The 15,951-nt window shown below is 52.2% G+C and overlaps 1 protein-coding gene across 1 annotated transcript in view; it reads left to right on the top strand.

The window, feature by feature from the left end:
- Nucleotides 1-15,951, top strand: part of SLC22A3 (solute carrier family 22 member 3) — a 64,577-nt gene that overhangs the window by 45,912 nt on the left and 2,714 nt on the right. The window contains exons 6-10 of the mRNA XM_081093899.1: nucleotides 4,141-4,238; nucleotides 4,357-4,571; nucleotides 9,541-9,649; nucleotides 10,377-10,489; nucleotides 12,340-12,439. Of these exons, the coding sequence (XP_080950025.1) occupies nucleotides 4,141-4,238; nucleotides 4,357-4,571; nucleotides 9,541-9,649; nucleotides 10,377-10,489; nucleotides 12,340-12,439 (635 nt within the window). The remainder of the gene's footprint in view (nucleotides 1-4,140; nucleotides 4,239-4,356; nucleotides 4,572-9,540; nucleotides 9,650-10,376; nucleotides 10,490-12,339; nucleotides 12,440-15,951) is intronic.

The following is a 15,951-nucleotide window of genomic DNA, read 5'->3' on the forward strand; positions in this document are numbered from 1 at the left end:
AATCGTATACTTGATGGCTATATAACTTTATTAACCAATGTCACCCCAATAAATTCAATAAAATATTTTTTAAAGTAAAAAAAAAAGAAGAAAAGAAATGTTCTGAGTGAAACAGCATGTCTCTGGCCTGACCTCAGTGGGTTGTCTTTTGTCACCAGAAACCTGCCCCCTCAGGAGCACCAGCGCGGTGCCAGATCGCGTTTATCACGTCTTTCTCCTCCTTGGCAACTTAAATTAAAATGTCAGCGTGGAGAAATGCCTCAGAACGGCACTGGGAAGACCTGTAAACAGCGGCATTAATCAAGGGGAGACGAGTGAAGTGCTCGTTTAGCATGGGGAACATCACTGTTGACATAAGACAAAAGTCTTGGCAGAATCAAGACCGTGAAGAGACGGGCAGAGCAAACAGAAATCAGTTCCGTGAATCAGTAAAAGGGAACCAGCGTGTGCCGTGGAGCCCGGGGCAAGGCCTTGTTGTGCGAGGGGCGTTGCTAGGCAACCAGCCTCCAAACACACAAATACTACCGAGAGCATTCCCCATCCCCCTTTGCTCCAAATTAAAGTGGGCACGCACCACTCAGGTGGCGTAAATGTGTGACGAAATGCAATGCCAGGCCCGGAGCCAAGGCATCGCGTACTGTATGGCTGCCTTTGTGTGGCATTCTAGAAAAGCCAGGCTGCCATGACAGAAAGCAGAGGAGGGGTCGCCTGCAAAGAGCCAGTGGAGACTTTTTAGGGTTCTGGAAATGGTCCATGTCACAAGGCTGGCGGGGGGTTACACAACTCTAACATTTGCCAAACTCATTCAAGTGAACACTTACAATTGCTGAATTCTATTGCATGTAAACTGTGTCGCGATAAAGTGGATTTAAAAGGACATCTAATAACTCGAGGTAGCATTTCTATTTTTTGTGTGTGACTTAGACTAGGTGAAATTCGCCAACCCTTTGGCGACAGAAAAGAAGCACAGTTCCACTCAGAATGTCGAGCTGGAAGTGGCGAGGGGTTCTCAGCCGCGGCCGCCGGCACTGGAGCTGCCAAGTCGTTCCTGGCCTGATGCCACGCGAGATGCAGCTTTTGGCTTCCGAGGTCCTGGGACGCCCAGAAAGTGGGTCGTGTTTCAGGGTGTGTGCGTCACTGCGGAGAACATGCTGGTGAATCGAAGACCAGCTGGATTTGTTCATCAACTGGCCAAGTTCTCCCTTGCTTGGCAGGACTGTTAATCCTCGCGTTCACCGCACAGGCAAGCCTGGTTTTACGGTCTCGGTGACCTTCAGGTTCATCGGCTCTTCACATTCTATTGGGGGAGGATACCTTAGGCATCTGACCTGTGCTTCAAGGGAAGAGCAGTGACCATGTGACTGCGTCCTCTTAAATCTCCAAAGTTTGAAATGAAGGCCAATCACAAATATTTTTACGGAATGAACGAGAGTCCCGAAGCAATTATTTTATCCAATACAAAATTATTTTGCCTAACATATTTGGTGATTAAAGCATGGTTCTGGACTAAGTTCTCCAGGTAGTTCTGCTTTTGACAACACGTGGCAGAAACCAACTGAATCAGACTTTGACAGTAAGCACATTTCCTGGTCATGTATCCAGAACTCTCGTGTTACAGGAGGGCTCTGCGTCGGCCAGACACGGTCTTAACTGTCTCAAGCCATGGTTTTCTCCTCGCGACTCTGCTGACAGGCGTCTTCGTCGTTATACTGGTTCTCTCCTGGGTGGAGGGTGGCTGCTAAGATGTAGCTGAGCCCACCACGTCCTCACTAATTCCCTGAGCATCTTAGTAGGCACTGTGTCAGGTAAGGTACAGGTCACGTTGCAGCTGAAACAGAGACCCAGAAAACATAGTGACAAAAGAGAGAAAAGTGTCTTTCTCTCGAACGTGCGCTCCCAGAGCGAGGAGCCCGGCTCTGGAGGGCGGCCATGTTCGGTGAGACCTTTGGGGACCCAGGGGCCATTTGTCTTGTTTCACCAGCGCCTGTGATAGGGCTCATGGCTGAAGTGGGCCCACCAGCATCTTCTTCTTCCATCCCTCAGGAAGGGGAAGACAGAGAGTGAGGGGTGAGCCCTTTCCTTTTTAAAGCATGGGACCCAGAACTTGTGCCCATGGCTTCCACCTCAGTGCTGAGATCCTGGTCACAGGGCCACCCCCAGTGAAGGAGAGGCTAGCAGGTGGGCAGCCCTGCGCCCAGCTAAAATCCAGGGGCTTCTGTTTTCAAAAGGGAGAAGAGAAGAATGGATGGTAGAGTCAACTGGCAGTCTTTCCCGACAGGTCATGGAAGCTGTTACTGTTTCGTTGACTCTAAGACACTCTTGATTTTAAGACATGTCATCATCCTATCTAATAAAAGCCTAATAGGCTAAGTGTCTGGTCGACCTGTCGGCCGTTCAACCAATCAAAGCATAATATGCTAATGATATGCTAAGGCCGCTTAACTGCTCACTATGACGTGCACTGACCACCAGGAGGCAGACGCTCCAACAGGTAGGTGAGCTTGCTGCTGGGGTCCAGCCGATGGGGACTGAGTGCGACGGGCCAGAAATGCCCTGGGTCCCTCCCGCGGTCGCTCCCCGGCTGGCCAACCTCCCGCTTCCCTCCACAGCCCTGATTGTGCACCAGCGGGGTCCCTCAGCCTGGCCTGTGCCCTCTCACAATCCGGGACCCCTTGGGGGATGTCGGAGAGCCGGTTTTGGCCAGATCCCACAGGCCAGGCCGAGGGACCCCACCAGTGCATAAATTTGTGCACCAGGCCTCTAGTTATATAAATAAGAAAAAACATGCTATTTAAACGATGATACATTGCTTTCTTATCAGCTCAGTTGAAGACATGACCCAACTTAAGAGATGTTAAGATGTGAAAAGTGTGTGTCTTGGTATAGGACAAGTACAACATTTGGAAAGACTTGGGAAAGCAACATGATCTGAAGGCATTTGTTTGCGGGCTTCTTTTGTGTGTGTTTGCCCTTCTCTGGAGCGAGCACAGGCAGGAGGTATTAACCTTTGGTTGACCGTTCGTTGAGCATGATATTTAGAACAGACCACTTACTCTCAGTGTGAATTCACTCAAATTCCCGTGACTGCTGGTAGAGGGACTTTGGGCTCAAAGACTGGGGGGAGATTTGCCCTGTTTTCCACTCAATCTGGGCCAGAGCTGGAGTTGAGTTGAACAGACAGTAGGGTCCAGCCATGGCCAGGACACTCGTCCTGTTGTTTCAACACTCAGTCATCACCTGAACATGGTTGAACACCAGGCGCTGGGCTCATGGAGGGAGAGAGAGACCTGGCCCAGCAGAGCATGTGGTGGTAGGTACAAGGTCAGAGGTCTGGTGCGTAGGGCACAGGTTGGAGTCCTTGGTCCTTCCTGCGGCTAGGACAGGCCTCCCCGTGGAGGGGACACTGGGACCGGGAGGTCTGAGGGCGCTCAGAGCAGAGGTTGCAGAATGTGCAAGCTTGTGGACATGTGAAACCGGGTCACTGGGTGGCGGGGAGGGGGTGGGGGGGGAGGGGTTGGGCGATGGCTTCTTCAGAAGCAGCTGCGGTTCTGGAGGCTTTGCTGTTGGGCTTTGCTTTACGCACCTTACTCATCGGAGTCAAACAGCAATCTTGGTTTCACTGGATTAAAGAAAAGACCAACTTCTTGGGTGGCCAAATAAGGGATGAGCTGAATTGTTCTGGATCAGAAAGATGCTAGACAGACAGAAACAAAATGGCACCTGTGGTGCCACGCTCACCCTTGAACTTGACGTTACTCTATCTTACTTTTCAACATAAAGTGTTAGGCTTTAATAGATGAAGAATCGCTTGTTTGGTTCCCACCTGCTTTGACCACTTTTATGCTCATTTTCTCCAATTAATGTTAATAAACGCACTACTGTATTTGACTCACGGGCACCACTGCTCAAAGCATCTTAGCTTACAGCACTGCTGATATCAGCTAAGATTGCATTCTCAGCATAGCAACCATGTCTCTGTGAGTTTACCTAGAGGGCCTCGGGTTTAGGATGTGATAGTGCCAGGCCGGGTCATCCTGGGAGCTCATCGGTGGGTAGCTGTGACCCTGGTCAATGACAGGTCTGTGATATGCAGGGGTGTCTTGCTCTCTGTTGCCACTGAACTCTGCTTCTCTTGTGCAGATCACTGTCACCGATGAGGAAGTTAGTAATCCGTCCTTTTTAGATCTGGTGAGAACTCCCCAAATGAGGAAGTGCACCCTTATTCTTATGTTTGCTTGGTAAGTTTGAGTTGTGATGGATTCAAAGCCTGTGTCAAATTCACACGCACCCCTCCCTCCGTCGGGTGGGCGTCGCCCTCACCCGCTCTCTCCCCGGCCGTCGGTCCGATGTCCGCAGGTTCACCAGTGCTTTGGTGTACCAAGGGCTGGTCATGCGCCTGGGCATCGTGGGCGGCAACCTCTACATGAACTTCTTCATCTCCGGAGTCGTGGAGCTGCCAGCCGCCCTCCTCATCCTCCTGACCATCGAGCGTCTCGGACGCCGTCTCCCCTTCGCAGCAAGCAACATCCTAGCCGGAGTGGCGTGCCTGGTCACGGCGTTCTTACCAGAAGGTAAGTGTCTCCAGGTCCGTCTGGCAGCCAAGGACGTGGAAATGATCTTAAGTCAGAAATCATCCGGAATAGAGACGCTCTTGTCCACTGCATTGGAGTCTTGGTACCAGGTGCACTTCAGTGATGTCACTGACTTTCTGCTTAGTCACTTTTTTCTTCTCAGTTACTTTTTTTTTTTCTTTTGGTTAATCCTCACCTGAGGATATTTTTCTTGTTGATTTTTAGAGAGAGTAGAAGGGAGGGAGGGAGCAGGGGGGAGAGCGAGAGCCATTGATGTGAGACACATTGATTGGTTGCCTTCCACACACACCCCAACTAGATGCCCTTGACTGGGAATCAAACCTGTGACCCTTTGGTGTGAAGGCCGGTGCTCTAACCACTAAGCACACCAGCCAGGGCTGTAGTTTACCTTTGATTACCTTTGTCTGACAAGCCTGTGTCTGGTCCTGTGGGCTTTGGGAGAAGAGGGGTGGCCTCCTGTAGCTGCAGCAGTTTGGACAACGACATGAGGGAGATGTGAGCATGGATTAAGGGGGTGGCAGTCGGGCCTGGATGGAGAGGTGACCTCAGAGACGGTTCAGGGTTAAACCTTCGGGGAGTTGATGACGGGTATAGAGGTTGCAGGTGTCTCCACACACCCAGGTGACCTCTGCCTGGAGCCCTCAGGCGCTGGACAGAGGAGCCGTCACACTCGGGAGTGTGAGCAAGCCTGTCATGTCTGTGTTTGGGGGTGCGGGTGTGGGTGACGGAGCTGGACTCTCGGGCAGTCCTTCGTGTCCCTGAGGACCGGGAGAGACTGGACAATATCGAGGAGGTTAGTAACTGCGTGGAGGTGCACGCAGTCCCCAGGCAGCAGACAGGCGCTACCTAAGTACAGTTACGGAGCCGCCTCGTTCAGAGCAGAAGGACGAAGAGATGTGAGGTCCTGCGTCGTACCGGGCTGGCCGGCGATCCACAGGAGTGCCTGGCGCATTTCCCTCACCCTCCCTGAGCGCATGAGTTCCCAGGGTTGCAGTAACTCCCACAACCAGGCGGCTTGAAACAGCAGACATGGGTTCTCACGTCCTGGAGCCTGGACAGAGGGGGGCGGGGCCAGGCTGGATGGAGGGGGGTGGGGTCGGGCTCCCGAGGCTCCAGGTGAGGGCCCTCCCACCTCCTCCAGCTCCGGTGCTGCAGGCGGTCCCTTCCACCGGAGGTTCCCAGGGAGCCTGGTCCCCTCCTCTCTCCCGGCTCAGGCGCTGGCCAGCGTCGCCTGACATCGGCCCGTCTCTGCCTCCATCTTCACATGGCCTTCACTCGCGTCTGCGTCTGTCTTAACTGTTACATCTGCAAAGGCCCTGTTTCCAAACAAGGTCCCATTCTGAGGTTTGGGGCGGACAGGAATTTCGGGGAACACTATTCACCCCACTGCACTGAGCTGGGCCTCTTTCTAAGAGGTGGGCGTCTCTATGAGCTATCGGCCAAAACGTGTCTATTTAGTATCCATTGTCGTCGCTAAAGGAGAACCGGGAACCAGATAGACGTACCCTGGCCTCGGGGGGCAAGTGCAGGTGGCGTGCAAGGGGGGACGGATCGGGAATGTCGGAAACTCCTCCTTTCAGTCTGTTTTGAGTTTGGCCCTGCAGGGTTTTGGGTTTAATTTAAGAATGGAGTTTCCTAAGACGAGCCTGCCGTTCCCATCGCCCACGGAATCGGAATTAAGTGTTCGCTGCGCGTGAAGTTAGGGAGGAGGATGGATGGAGCCAGGCCCATCAGCCCGGGATGCACACTTTGCCCAGAAAGAGCTCCCGGCCCGGGGCTGCCTGGGATGGTTTCCAGGCGCAGCCCTCGGAACGCACGACCCAGAGAGCAGGCGAGGACGAGTCCAAACCAGCGCCCACGTCACCCGGGGGTGGGCTCAGCCATTGTGTAGAGCACACGTTCCTCTATGGGAAAATGTGAGACAAAGAGTCGTCCTGTTTGTTCAGTCTGATCTGTGTTAGTTTGGAGACATAACTTCCCATTTTAAGCATTAGGGTTGCTCTTAGCGATGTCGGAAACTAACGGCTGCTATTTGAGACATTTTATGTCCATGTTCTGCAGATCCAGCTGTTGTGTGGTCACATGCTGGTCAGGATGGACAAGAATAAGTTTCAGGTCCCTAATGTTCCACGTGAGCACCAGGTAGTCATGTTCCTCCCAGGAGGGGACAGTCCCCATGTCCACGCACAGAGCTATTGGACTTGGTGACTGGGCTTTTCCATCCCCTTAGAATAGTGGTTCTCAACCTTCTGGCCCTTTAAATACAGCTCCTCATGTTGTGACCCAACCATAAAATTATTTTCGTCACTACTTCATCACTGTCATGTTGCTACTGTGATGAATCGTCATGTAAATATCTGATATGCAGGATGGTCTTAAGCGACCCCTGTGAAAGGGTCGTTCGACCGCCAAAGGGGTCGCGACCCACAGGTTGAGAACTGCTGCCTTAGCAGGACTGTCCCTCGGTCACTCTCGAGTCGCCAGCAGGATGGTGGCCCCAGGAGATGCTGGCCAGCCTTTCAGAGGAACCAGCGCCAAGAGGACCCCACAGAAAACAGCTTCGCCAGCTTTCCCTCCACTGCGTACACCAGTCAGGGTCTGCAGCATGAAACTGGACAAAGAGCTGGTCTTTCTGGCTGTACGTATCTCCTCTGAGCCTCGCTGCTTTAGGCCCAAATTTCTGAAAAACAAAGAGCTTTCTCTGTCCGCCCTCATCTCTTGCATTTGAGTTTATTTAGGATGGCCGCAAACCCAGCACTTCGAGTCTGTCTTTTACTTCTGTTTCTCTTTCAGTGAAAAGTAGGCTCATATATCTTAATTCACATATTGGGCATTTTCACTACATTTTATTTCAAAACTCGGCACAGATGGTACATTCAGAAGAGATGCAAAATTGTGTTTATTTAAGATCCTCCTGCTTTTTTTTTTGGTTCAAAAATTGATACATTCCCAGTAACCTCTAGAAGTTTGACCAAATAAATCCACATCCAGAGGGACCCTTTTCCTGGGTTCCCCTGACTCTATAGAAGGTAGTTTCTGCTTCAGTGCTCATTTTCAAATTGTCTTGTGGTTCTTTGGTCATTGTTATCAAAAGATATCTATAGCCACTTCATCATGAGCTTAGCACATTACTGGGATGATCACGAGATTTGTATAATATTCACACACCAACTACACTTCCTAGTTCATTGTTTTCATTTTATTCTTTAGTTGACCAACAGCATAGTGCCTCTGGGACTTCCGTAACGCATTTCAACAACATCTCCGTCCCTGTGTAGGGGCCGCTAAATGCTGGCCTCTGCGCTTGGAATGAGTTGAGGGTCTTTCAGATTAAGGTCAACCATGTCTCCTCAAGGGCGTCAACTTTACAGCGTTTTCTGAATGATTTTCTGAACTGACTAGATGTTTTTCACGGTGTGTGTTGTGTGTGTGTGTGTGTGTGCGCGCGCGCACATGTGTGTGCATGGGCATGCATGCACGTGCTTTAATTTGATGTTGTCTGAATCTTTCCAGCAAACGGTCCTAGCCTCAGTTGTAAACCTAATTTGCATTGAAGTTGTCAATGGAACTCATTTATAGCGCGATCTTGATTCAGTAGAAAGCGCCTATAGTTAAGAGCCTAACTCGGATAATCGGGTTATTTCCGCGTCCGCGGGCACATTCTTCTCCGCAGCCCGAGAGCAGTGGGCGGCTGCCCGGCCGGGCGGGAGCCCAGGGAGTCTGGGCAGCGGCTCCCACATTCCGTTCCCGGGACCTGGCTGCGCCCCACCCGCTCAGCGAGGGAAGGGGCGGAATGCCCTCCCCAGGCCCCCGGGCTCTCGTGGAAAGGCAGAGCCTGCATAAACGCATGTTCCCAGCTGCTCTGGCCGGAGCAGAGCAGCCAGCACGGCAGCAGGACACTGAGGGCCTCAGTGCGAGAGCTCCAGGTGCCGCCCGCCCAGGGAAGCACCAGTGCACCCGGCCGCCCGGCCAGGGCGCCATCTACACCCAGTGCACCCAGCTGCCCGGCTAGGGCGCCATCTACACCCAGTGCACCCGGCCGCCCGGCCATGGCCTGGGCTCCTGGCCATCCTTTCCTCTGCGTGCCTCTAGACAGCTGCTTTATTTAGTGGGGTTAGCTTTTTTTAAAAAAAATATGTTTTTATTGATTTCAGAAAAGAAGGGAGAGGGAGAGATAGAAACATCAATAATGATAGGGAATCATTGATCAGCTGCCCCCTGCACACCCCCCACTGTGGATCGAGCCCGCAACCCGGGCCCGTGACCAGAAGCGAACCCAGGACCCTTCAGTCTATGGGTCGACGCCCTATCCACTGAGCCAAACCGGCTAGAATCGTGCGCTGTGTTTGTCAGTGAACGAACCAACTAGTACTTGGGAAGCTGGGTCCTCTGGATAATTTCTCGGGGAAAGTAGCCAGACTGGGGATGAGGAAGACAATGGGTGACAAACCCAGTGACCCAGCGCGGCACTGTGTAGACGCCCCTTTCCCAAGACCCAGCCCAGCCCTCACGGCCTTGCTGGTCTCCCGGAACCAGGGGCATCTGGTGCGGGGTCACCGGCCTGTTGTCATTGCCGAGGGGTCTGAGCAGAAAAGGGCGCAGCTGGTTTTCCAGGCGCACGTGAGGGCCGCCTCCGGACCAGAGGCCGAGTGCGGGGTCCTCCCAGGCAGACGCCGCTCGGAGCATCGTTCTCAGCGTAGTGGCCGCTCAACAAGTGACTCTCACACCGTGTTCCCAGAAAGGCAGGCGGCACTAAAAGAGCAGCCCACGTCCTAGGGGTGGTGATCGCTGTTGAAATTCGGCTACAGCGCTAGAAGGTGTCGATCACCTGTGCTGAGAATTAGCAAAGGCTTGGGGCTGTGAGGACAGTAAGCGAATGCCTCCCGTGGTTTGTAAACCTGCCCTGAGAGCCCGGCCCTCACCCTGCCTCCCGGCCCCGTGTCCCCAGGAACACCCTGGCTGAGGACCACGGTGGCCACGCTGGGGAGACTGGGCATCACCATGGCCTTCGAGATCGTCTACCTGGTCAACTCGGAGCTGTACCCGACGACACTACGGTAACCCCAGCACCTGTCCCGGCTTCTCCTGAGTCGCTCTGCGGCCGAGTGCTTGGAAGTGACTTCAAAGCCATGAAATCGTTCCCTCAGCTCGATGCTGTATGCACGTGGCCCCCCTCAGCCGTCAGCGTGGCCGCTCTGAGCTGGAGCTGCTTTCTGCATTGCCTTCCTCCATGTTCTGTGATAGTATTTCTCACCCCGTATCTTCACACGCGGCCGCGGTTCGTGGAAAGGCACCAGGCTGGAATCGGAAAAACCTTGTTAGCACACGTGTTTCGATGGGGGTTGCTCTGCCGTCACCAGCCTCACCTGTTTAAAGGCTGCCGCCTCCCTCTGACCCCGTTCCACGGCTCGTGTCGGGAGCAGCCACGTGTGCAGTCGCTCGTGCGGATGGCTCCTTCCCCGGGGGTGTGCCCGGCACAGCTCGCTGTCCAGTGGGTGGCGGGCGGTGGGGGGCTGCTGGCGGAGGATGCTGCCCCCAGCCCCTAAGGCTCCCTCCCCCACCCCCCACCCCCCCCCACCCCACCCCCGCATGCCGCACTCACCAGCTGGGGAGTGGTCCGAATGGGAAGGGTTTGCCTGGAGTGTAGAGAGCAGTCGTTTTCAAAGTTCAGAGCCGTAGAAAAGCAAAATCCTGTCACAATTTCTTAGCTACGTATCTGTCTATTTTGCTCCTCTTGAGTTTAGCTCAGCGTTTGTTTTTCATGTGAAACTGCTTCATCCGCAGGAACTTCGGGGTGTCGCTCTGCTCCGGGCTGTGCGACTTCGGGGGCATCGTCGCGCCCTTCCTGCTCTTCCGCCTGGCCGCCCTCTGGCTGGAGCTGCCGCTCATCATCTTCGGTGAGACGCTGCCCGTCGGAGATGGCGGGCTGTCTGCAAGGACGGGCGCTTGACATTTTCAGGACGACCGAGCGTTGCGGTTTGGGGAGCCCATCTGCAACCCTTTCTTTGTTTAGGTTCTGAGTTAAAATCAAATACAGTAAAACTCCTTTATGGTCTTGGGAATAACTAAAGGCCAATCATTTTCATGAGACCAAATTGGACCCACGGTCTGTTTCAAAGACACCCCAAACCAATTACATTATTAAAGGTTCTGTACCTGTCGCTCTCGGACTTCATCTGCTCGGCTGCTGAGCATGCGATGCTGAAAGAGCGGAGGACCCAGGTCCCTCGCGCATCTAGCATACCCTCTCTGATGGCCCCCAGGATCATGGCCTCCTTCCTGCCCCCCATCTCCGTAGAACCCTGAGGGGACAGAATCACAGACTGGGGGGGACCTGGGGTCATTCACCCCAGGGCTTCTCCAGTGCTGTTCCGCCTCTTCTCTGGGGCCTCTCCCCCCCGCCCCCAGCAAGAGAGGACCCTCGTCCAGCTTTCCCCCACCTCCCCTTCCTTTTGCCCAACAGTTTCAATTACCCTGAAAAGGCTGGGTCCCTGCGGACACATGCTGGGTAAAGGAACCCCCAGCGGCGTCAGGGACTGTGGAGTCAGCCTCTAACCACTTGATGCCAGTGAAATCAGGAGAGGAATGTTTCCAATATTCCATGGGATCGGGTCCTCGAGCTCAGTCGAGGCTGTAGCCAGCACGGAAGAGCAACAAGAGGGCCATGGTTCAACCAAGATGAGTGGTCTCGGAGCCCAGCATCCGGGCAGTGGCCTGGCCTGCAGGGGGCGCTGGGGGAGCCGGGCACTGGCGCTGGAGCGCAGGCCGTGCCTTCGCAGGGAGAGCCAGCTGTCAAACACAGGCAGGATTAATAATGACAGTGTCTGCGATATACAAAAGGCAGGCAACAAATGCACGTCATCGGCTCCCAACTCATTTGCGTTTGCTGCATTCTCTGCGTTCCTGAGGCTTTTTGTGTTTTTGTCTCTTTGTGGCAGAAACCTATAGAGCCGTGTGCTACTGCACACCTCGTCCGCGTGCCTCACTCAGCGAGGTGGCATCGGTAGTGCGCACTGTCCGTGGGGAGTATTTACGCCGCGGAAATTGGCAGCCGCTATAAATCAGGGCTTTGTTTCCGGGGAGCCGGCTGGCAGACACTCGCCAGCTCCCCGCGAGGATAAGATGTGCAGAAAATAGGAGAGGACAGTGTTTCAGAAACTTCAACTCTGAAGATCCGAACAAGGGAGGCTGGTACATGGGATAATGTGAGGTTGTCAGGAGGATCCTGAACGAGGAAAGATTTGAGTATGTTTCCTGCTGCTGCCACTGGGCGCAAGGTGCTGGGGGAGGATTGACCACTACAGTGAGGAGCCTGGGAAAGACGCCAGGAGGCGGGCCTGGGGCAAGGGGACAGGCCTGCAGTGGCCCCTGGCGGGAGGAGGAAAGCGGGCAGGAAACCGTGACGCTCTGGTGTCGGGAACAGGGCCTGAGGGACTCCTCTCTGTTGGCTTCTGTTTTCCCCGGAAGGAGCAGATGAGGCTTCTCTGAGGCCTTGGCACTTAATAGGTGCTCAATAAGTAACTGTTCAGTGGGTGAGTGAAGGATGCCCACCAAGAGCAGGGGCGCGGGGACTGCACAGGGCGCGGGGTAAGGAAATCATGGCAGAGGAGAGTGGCAGAGCTGGTGAGGGTCACCGGGGGCCGCAGCCGGGGCCAGTGGAGGCGGTGAGCTCGCTGCTTCCCGGTGGCCTCGCCGAGGGGCGCGGGGCGGCGTGCGACCTGGTGGTGACGCCTTTCCCTGCCCACAGGTGTCCTGGCCTCCGTGTGCGGCGGCCTCGTGATGCTTCTGCCTGAGACCAAGGGCATCGCCTTGCCGGAGACGGTGGACGATGTCGAGAAGCTGGGCAGGTATCGTATGGCCTTCAGCGCCTCCTCAGTCCCAGCGGCGTTCAGGCCACCAGGGGAAGGAGGTACTGAGACAACTGAGTACCCGGGGAAAATAACATAATCCCTGCCTCACAGCCTAAGCAGAAGTGAGAAGTAGTTGTCAAAGGTAAATGTAAAAAACAGCAACAAACAACCCAAGCTTTGGAAAAATATTTATTCTTTTTAAAAGGTGGCTATGAAGAGGGAGATATTTCCAAGGAAGGTGTTAAAATTCAGAAGCAATCTAAAGGAGAGGGAGTGATGATTTGACAAAGTAGAAATAACATAACTGTGCAACAGTAGACAAATGGCTATAAAAATAATATCTTCACAGTATGCGTTACTAGACAGAGATTAAAAGGACCGCCCTGACCAGTTTGGCTCAGTGGATAGAGCGTTGACCTGTGGACTCAAAGGTCCCAGGTTCGATTCCAGTCAAGGGCATGTACCTTGGTTGCGGGCACATCCCTAGTAGGGGTTGTGCAAGAGGCAGCTGATCGATGTTTCTAACTCTCTATGACTCTCCCTTCCTCTCTGTAAAAATATCAATAAAATATATTTAAAAATACATATAAAAAAAAAGGATTAAGGTAGATCTACATGCAATGGCTTGGGGAGATTTTCAAGACTGACTACAAAATGAAAAGTCACCAAACAATGTGTTAGAGTGTTTATTAAAGATAAAACCAATAGAAATTTCTATCTGTAGCGTGGTGGGAAGATAGATGATAGAGATGATAGATAGATAGATAGATCATTGATAGGTAGATAGGTGATAGATAGATGATCGATAGGTAGATAATAGATAATAGATAGACAGATAGATGATTGATGATAAAGACAGGAGGACAGATAGAAGTAGGGGTACTAGAAATATCAGGGGAAACACTAGAAATATCGGTATATGGTTATCTAACCATTATGCTGAACATCTAAAACTAATACGAAATAACATTGAATGCAAAGTGTGGTTGACAAATAAAAATTTTAAAAAATAAATAAGGGAATGAGAGAGAACAATTTAGCTTTGGAGAAGTACGTCTAAATGGTGTACAGGGAGAGTAATTATCCACCCCATGTATCAATGTGAAATATATTTGTGTTATACTAACAAAAATTCACATTATCAGCGGTTCTCAACCTGTGGGTCGCGACCCCTTTGGGGGTCGAACGACCCTTTCACAGGGGTCGCCTAAATACATCCTGCATATCAGATATTTACATTACAATTCATAACAGTAGCAAAATTACAGTTATGAAGTAGCAACGAAAATAATTTTATGGTTCGGGGTCACCACAACATGAGGAACTATATTAAAGGGTCGCGGCATTAGGAAGGTTGAGAACCACTGCGTTACACAAATTTAACTTTCTCCATTTGAAATCTTTCAGAATAAAAAGAAAGGGAGGTTATGACTATGACAGGGTGTAGGAAAACATCTAAAATAATATTATATACCCCGTGGCGACAGAGACGGGCTGGGAAGAGGGATGCAGGAGGGAAGACATTCCTCTTATACTCTATAGACTTCCCTATTGTTGGATTAAAAAAAATAAATTACAGCGCGTTGTCTTGTATTACTTGTGTAATTTTTAAAGGTAACTTAGCAGCTATTTTTAAAAATAAAAATCACTCTTCTTCTAAAGAATGACCTGGAAATTAAGGGTTTGGGTCTCTTAATTTTAAACAAATGTATCAAAAATATTTAACAAAATACTGAAATGTTAGTCACCTCATGGGAGTTTTTTTCACTTGTACATTGGGAAGAGAATAGGTGCCCATTTTTAGGTGCCAATGCGATCATTTTATTTAAAACCCAACGATTAGGGCAAAACCACCCTCACTTTCCTGTGGACAAGGCAGTCGATGCTCAGAGTGGGTTCTGCGGGCCGGGACTGGGTCGTGCCCTCCTTGGCTCAGGGTCGCCCGCTGTTCTGTGCAGGTTTATTATTTCGTGCTGTCTCCTCCTTCATTATGAATTTTAAATAACGGGAGTCCCCAGGGTAGAACTGGAATGTATCCCTTTACACTCCCTTTTAATGAGGTCTCCCTCCTCCCCCGAGGTAGACACCCGTGCTACGTGTCTCATGAGAACTTCACTAGACCCGGGAAATGTATGCGGTGATTTCATTGTCCTGTTTCTTCTTCTTTTTTAAAAAAAATATATTTTTATTGATTTCATGCCAAAACCGGTTTGGCTCAGTGGATAGAGCGTCGGCCTGCGGACTGAAGGGTCCCAGGTTCGATTCCAGTCAAGGGCATGTACCTGGGTTGCGGGCACATCCCCAGTAGGAGATGTACAAGAGGCAGCTGATCGATGTTTCTCTCTCATCGATGTTTCTAACTCTCTATCTCTATCCCTTCCTCTCTGTAAAAAATCAATAAAAATATATATTTTTTTTAAAAAAATATATATATATATATTTTTTTATTGATTTCAGAGAGGAAGGGAGAAGGAAAGAGAGAGAAACGTCAATGATGAGAGAGAATCACTGGTCACCTGCCTCCTGCTCACCTCCTACTGGAGATCAAGCCCGCACCCTGGGCTGTGCCCCGACCAGGAATCTAACTGTGACCTCCTGGTTCACAGGCCGACGCTTAACCACTGAGCTCCGCCAGCCGGGCTTACGTCCTGTTTCTGGATGCCGTTTTGAAAACTCAGGTTGCCCGAGCTTCCCAGAGCCTCAGAAAGGCTTCCCGAACTGCGGCCCCAGCCCTGGCCGCAGGGCTGTCGACGGGACTGCACGATCAGAGGGCTGTCGCGCTTGTCCCCTGAAGTAGCCCAAACAGAGGCTTACGCTTGTCTGGAGTGACGGGCACTGGCTTATTCCTCACCCACCGCTCTGCTTGCATGTCACCTGGGACGATGCTACAGGGTGGGGTTTGGGGGCGGGGGCAGAGTCCCCTCAAGCCCTGCCATGTCGTAAACGAAAATTAGGAAGAGAAACTTAAAAGGTGTAAAAACCGTGGGAGGCCCTCCGGAGCGTCACACTCGCATGGGAAGGTCTTGCTTCAACAGGAAGTAGAAACACAGTTCTGCTAATTCAGTCATCACGGACCATTTCTTGGTTCCCACCGGGGTACGGGGCCAGGTCAGGGTTGTGGGTGCCGAGTCCTGTCCCCCAGTCACACCAGTGCTAGCAGATTGGGAGGAAGGAGAATATTCAGGAAGCTTCCATGAAGCAGGGGACACGGTGGGGATGGAGCTAGGACCGTCTTTACAGTGAGAAGCTCAGACGTGAGGGGTAGCTCTCGTGAGCTGATGTGCCTGAAGGGCTGCTGGGCTGGGGTACCCAGGAGAGCACCCCAGACGGATCCTAGGGTCAGAGGCAGCAGTTAGTGCTGGCGGCATGGGCTGCATGTGGGGGCTCCTGGACCCCCACCCAGTCTGGGTGCGGTTCCTCCCCCATGACCCCTCGGTGCCAATGATCCGAAGGCACAGTGTTCTTCTGGTTGATTCTGCTCCTTTTTCTGCTCCAGTTCTTCCTGTTCC

The sequence above is a fragment of the Myotis nattereri genome (genome assembly GCF_964212035.1).
Source record: "Myotis nattereri genome assembly, chromosome: 6".
In the NCBI taxonomy this organism is placed as follows: Eukaryota; Metazoa; Chordata; class Mammalia; order Chiroptera; family Vespertilionidae; genus Myotis; species Myotis nattereri.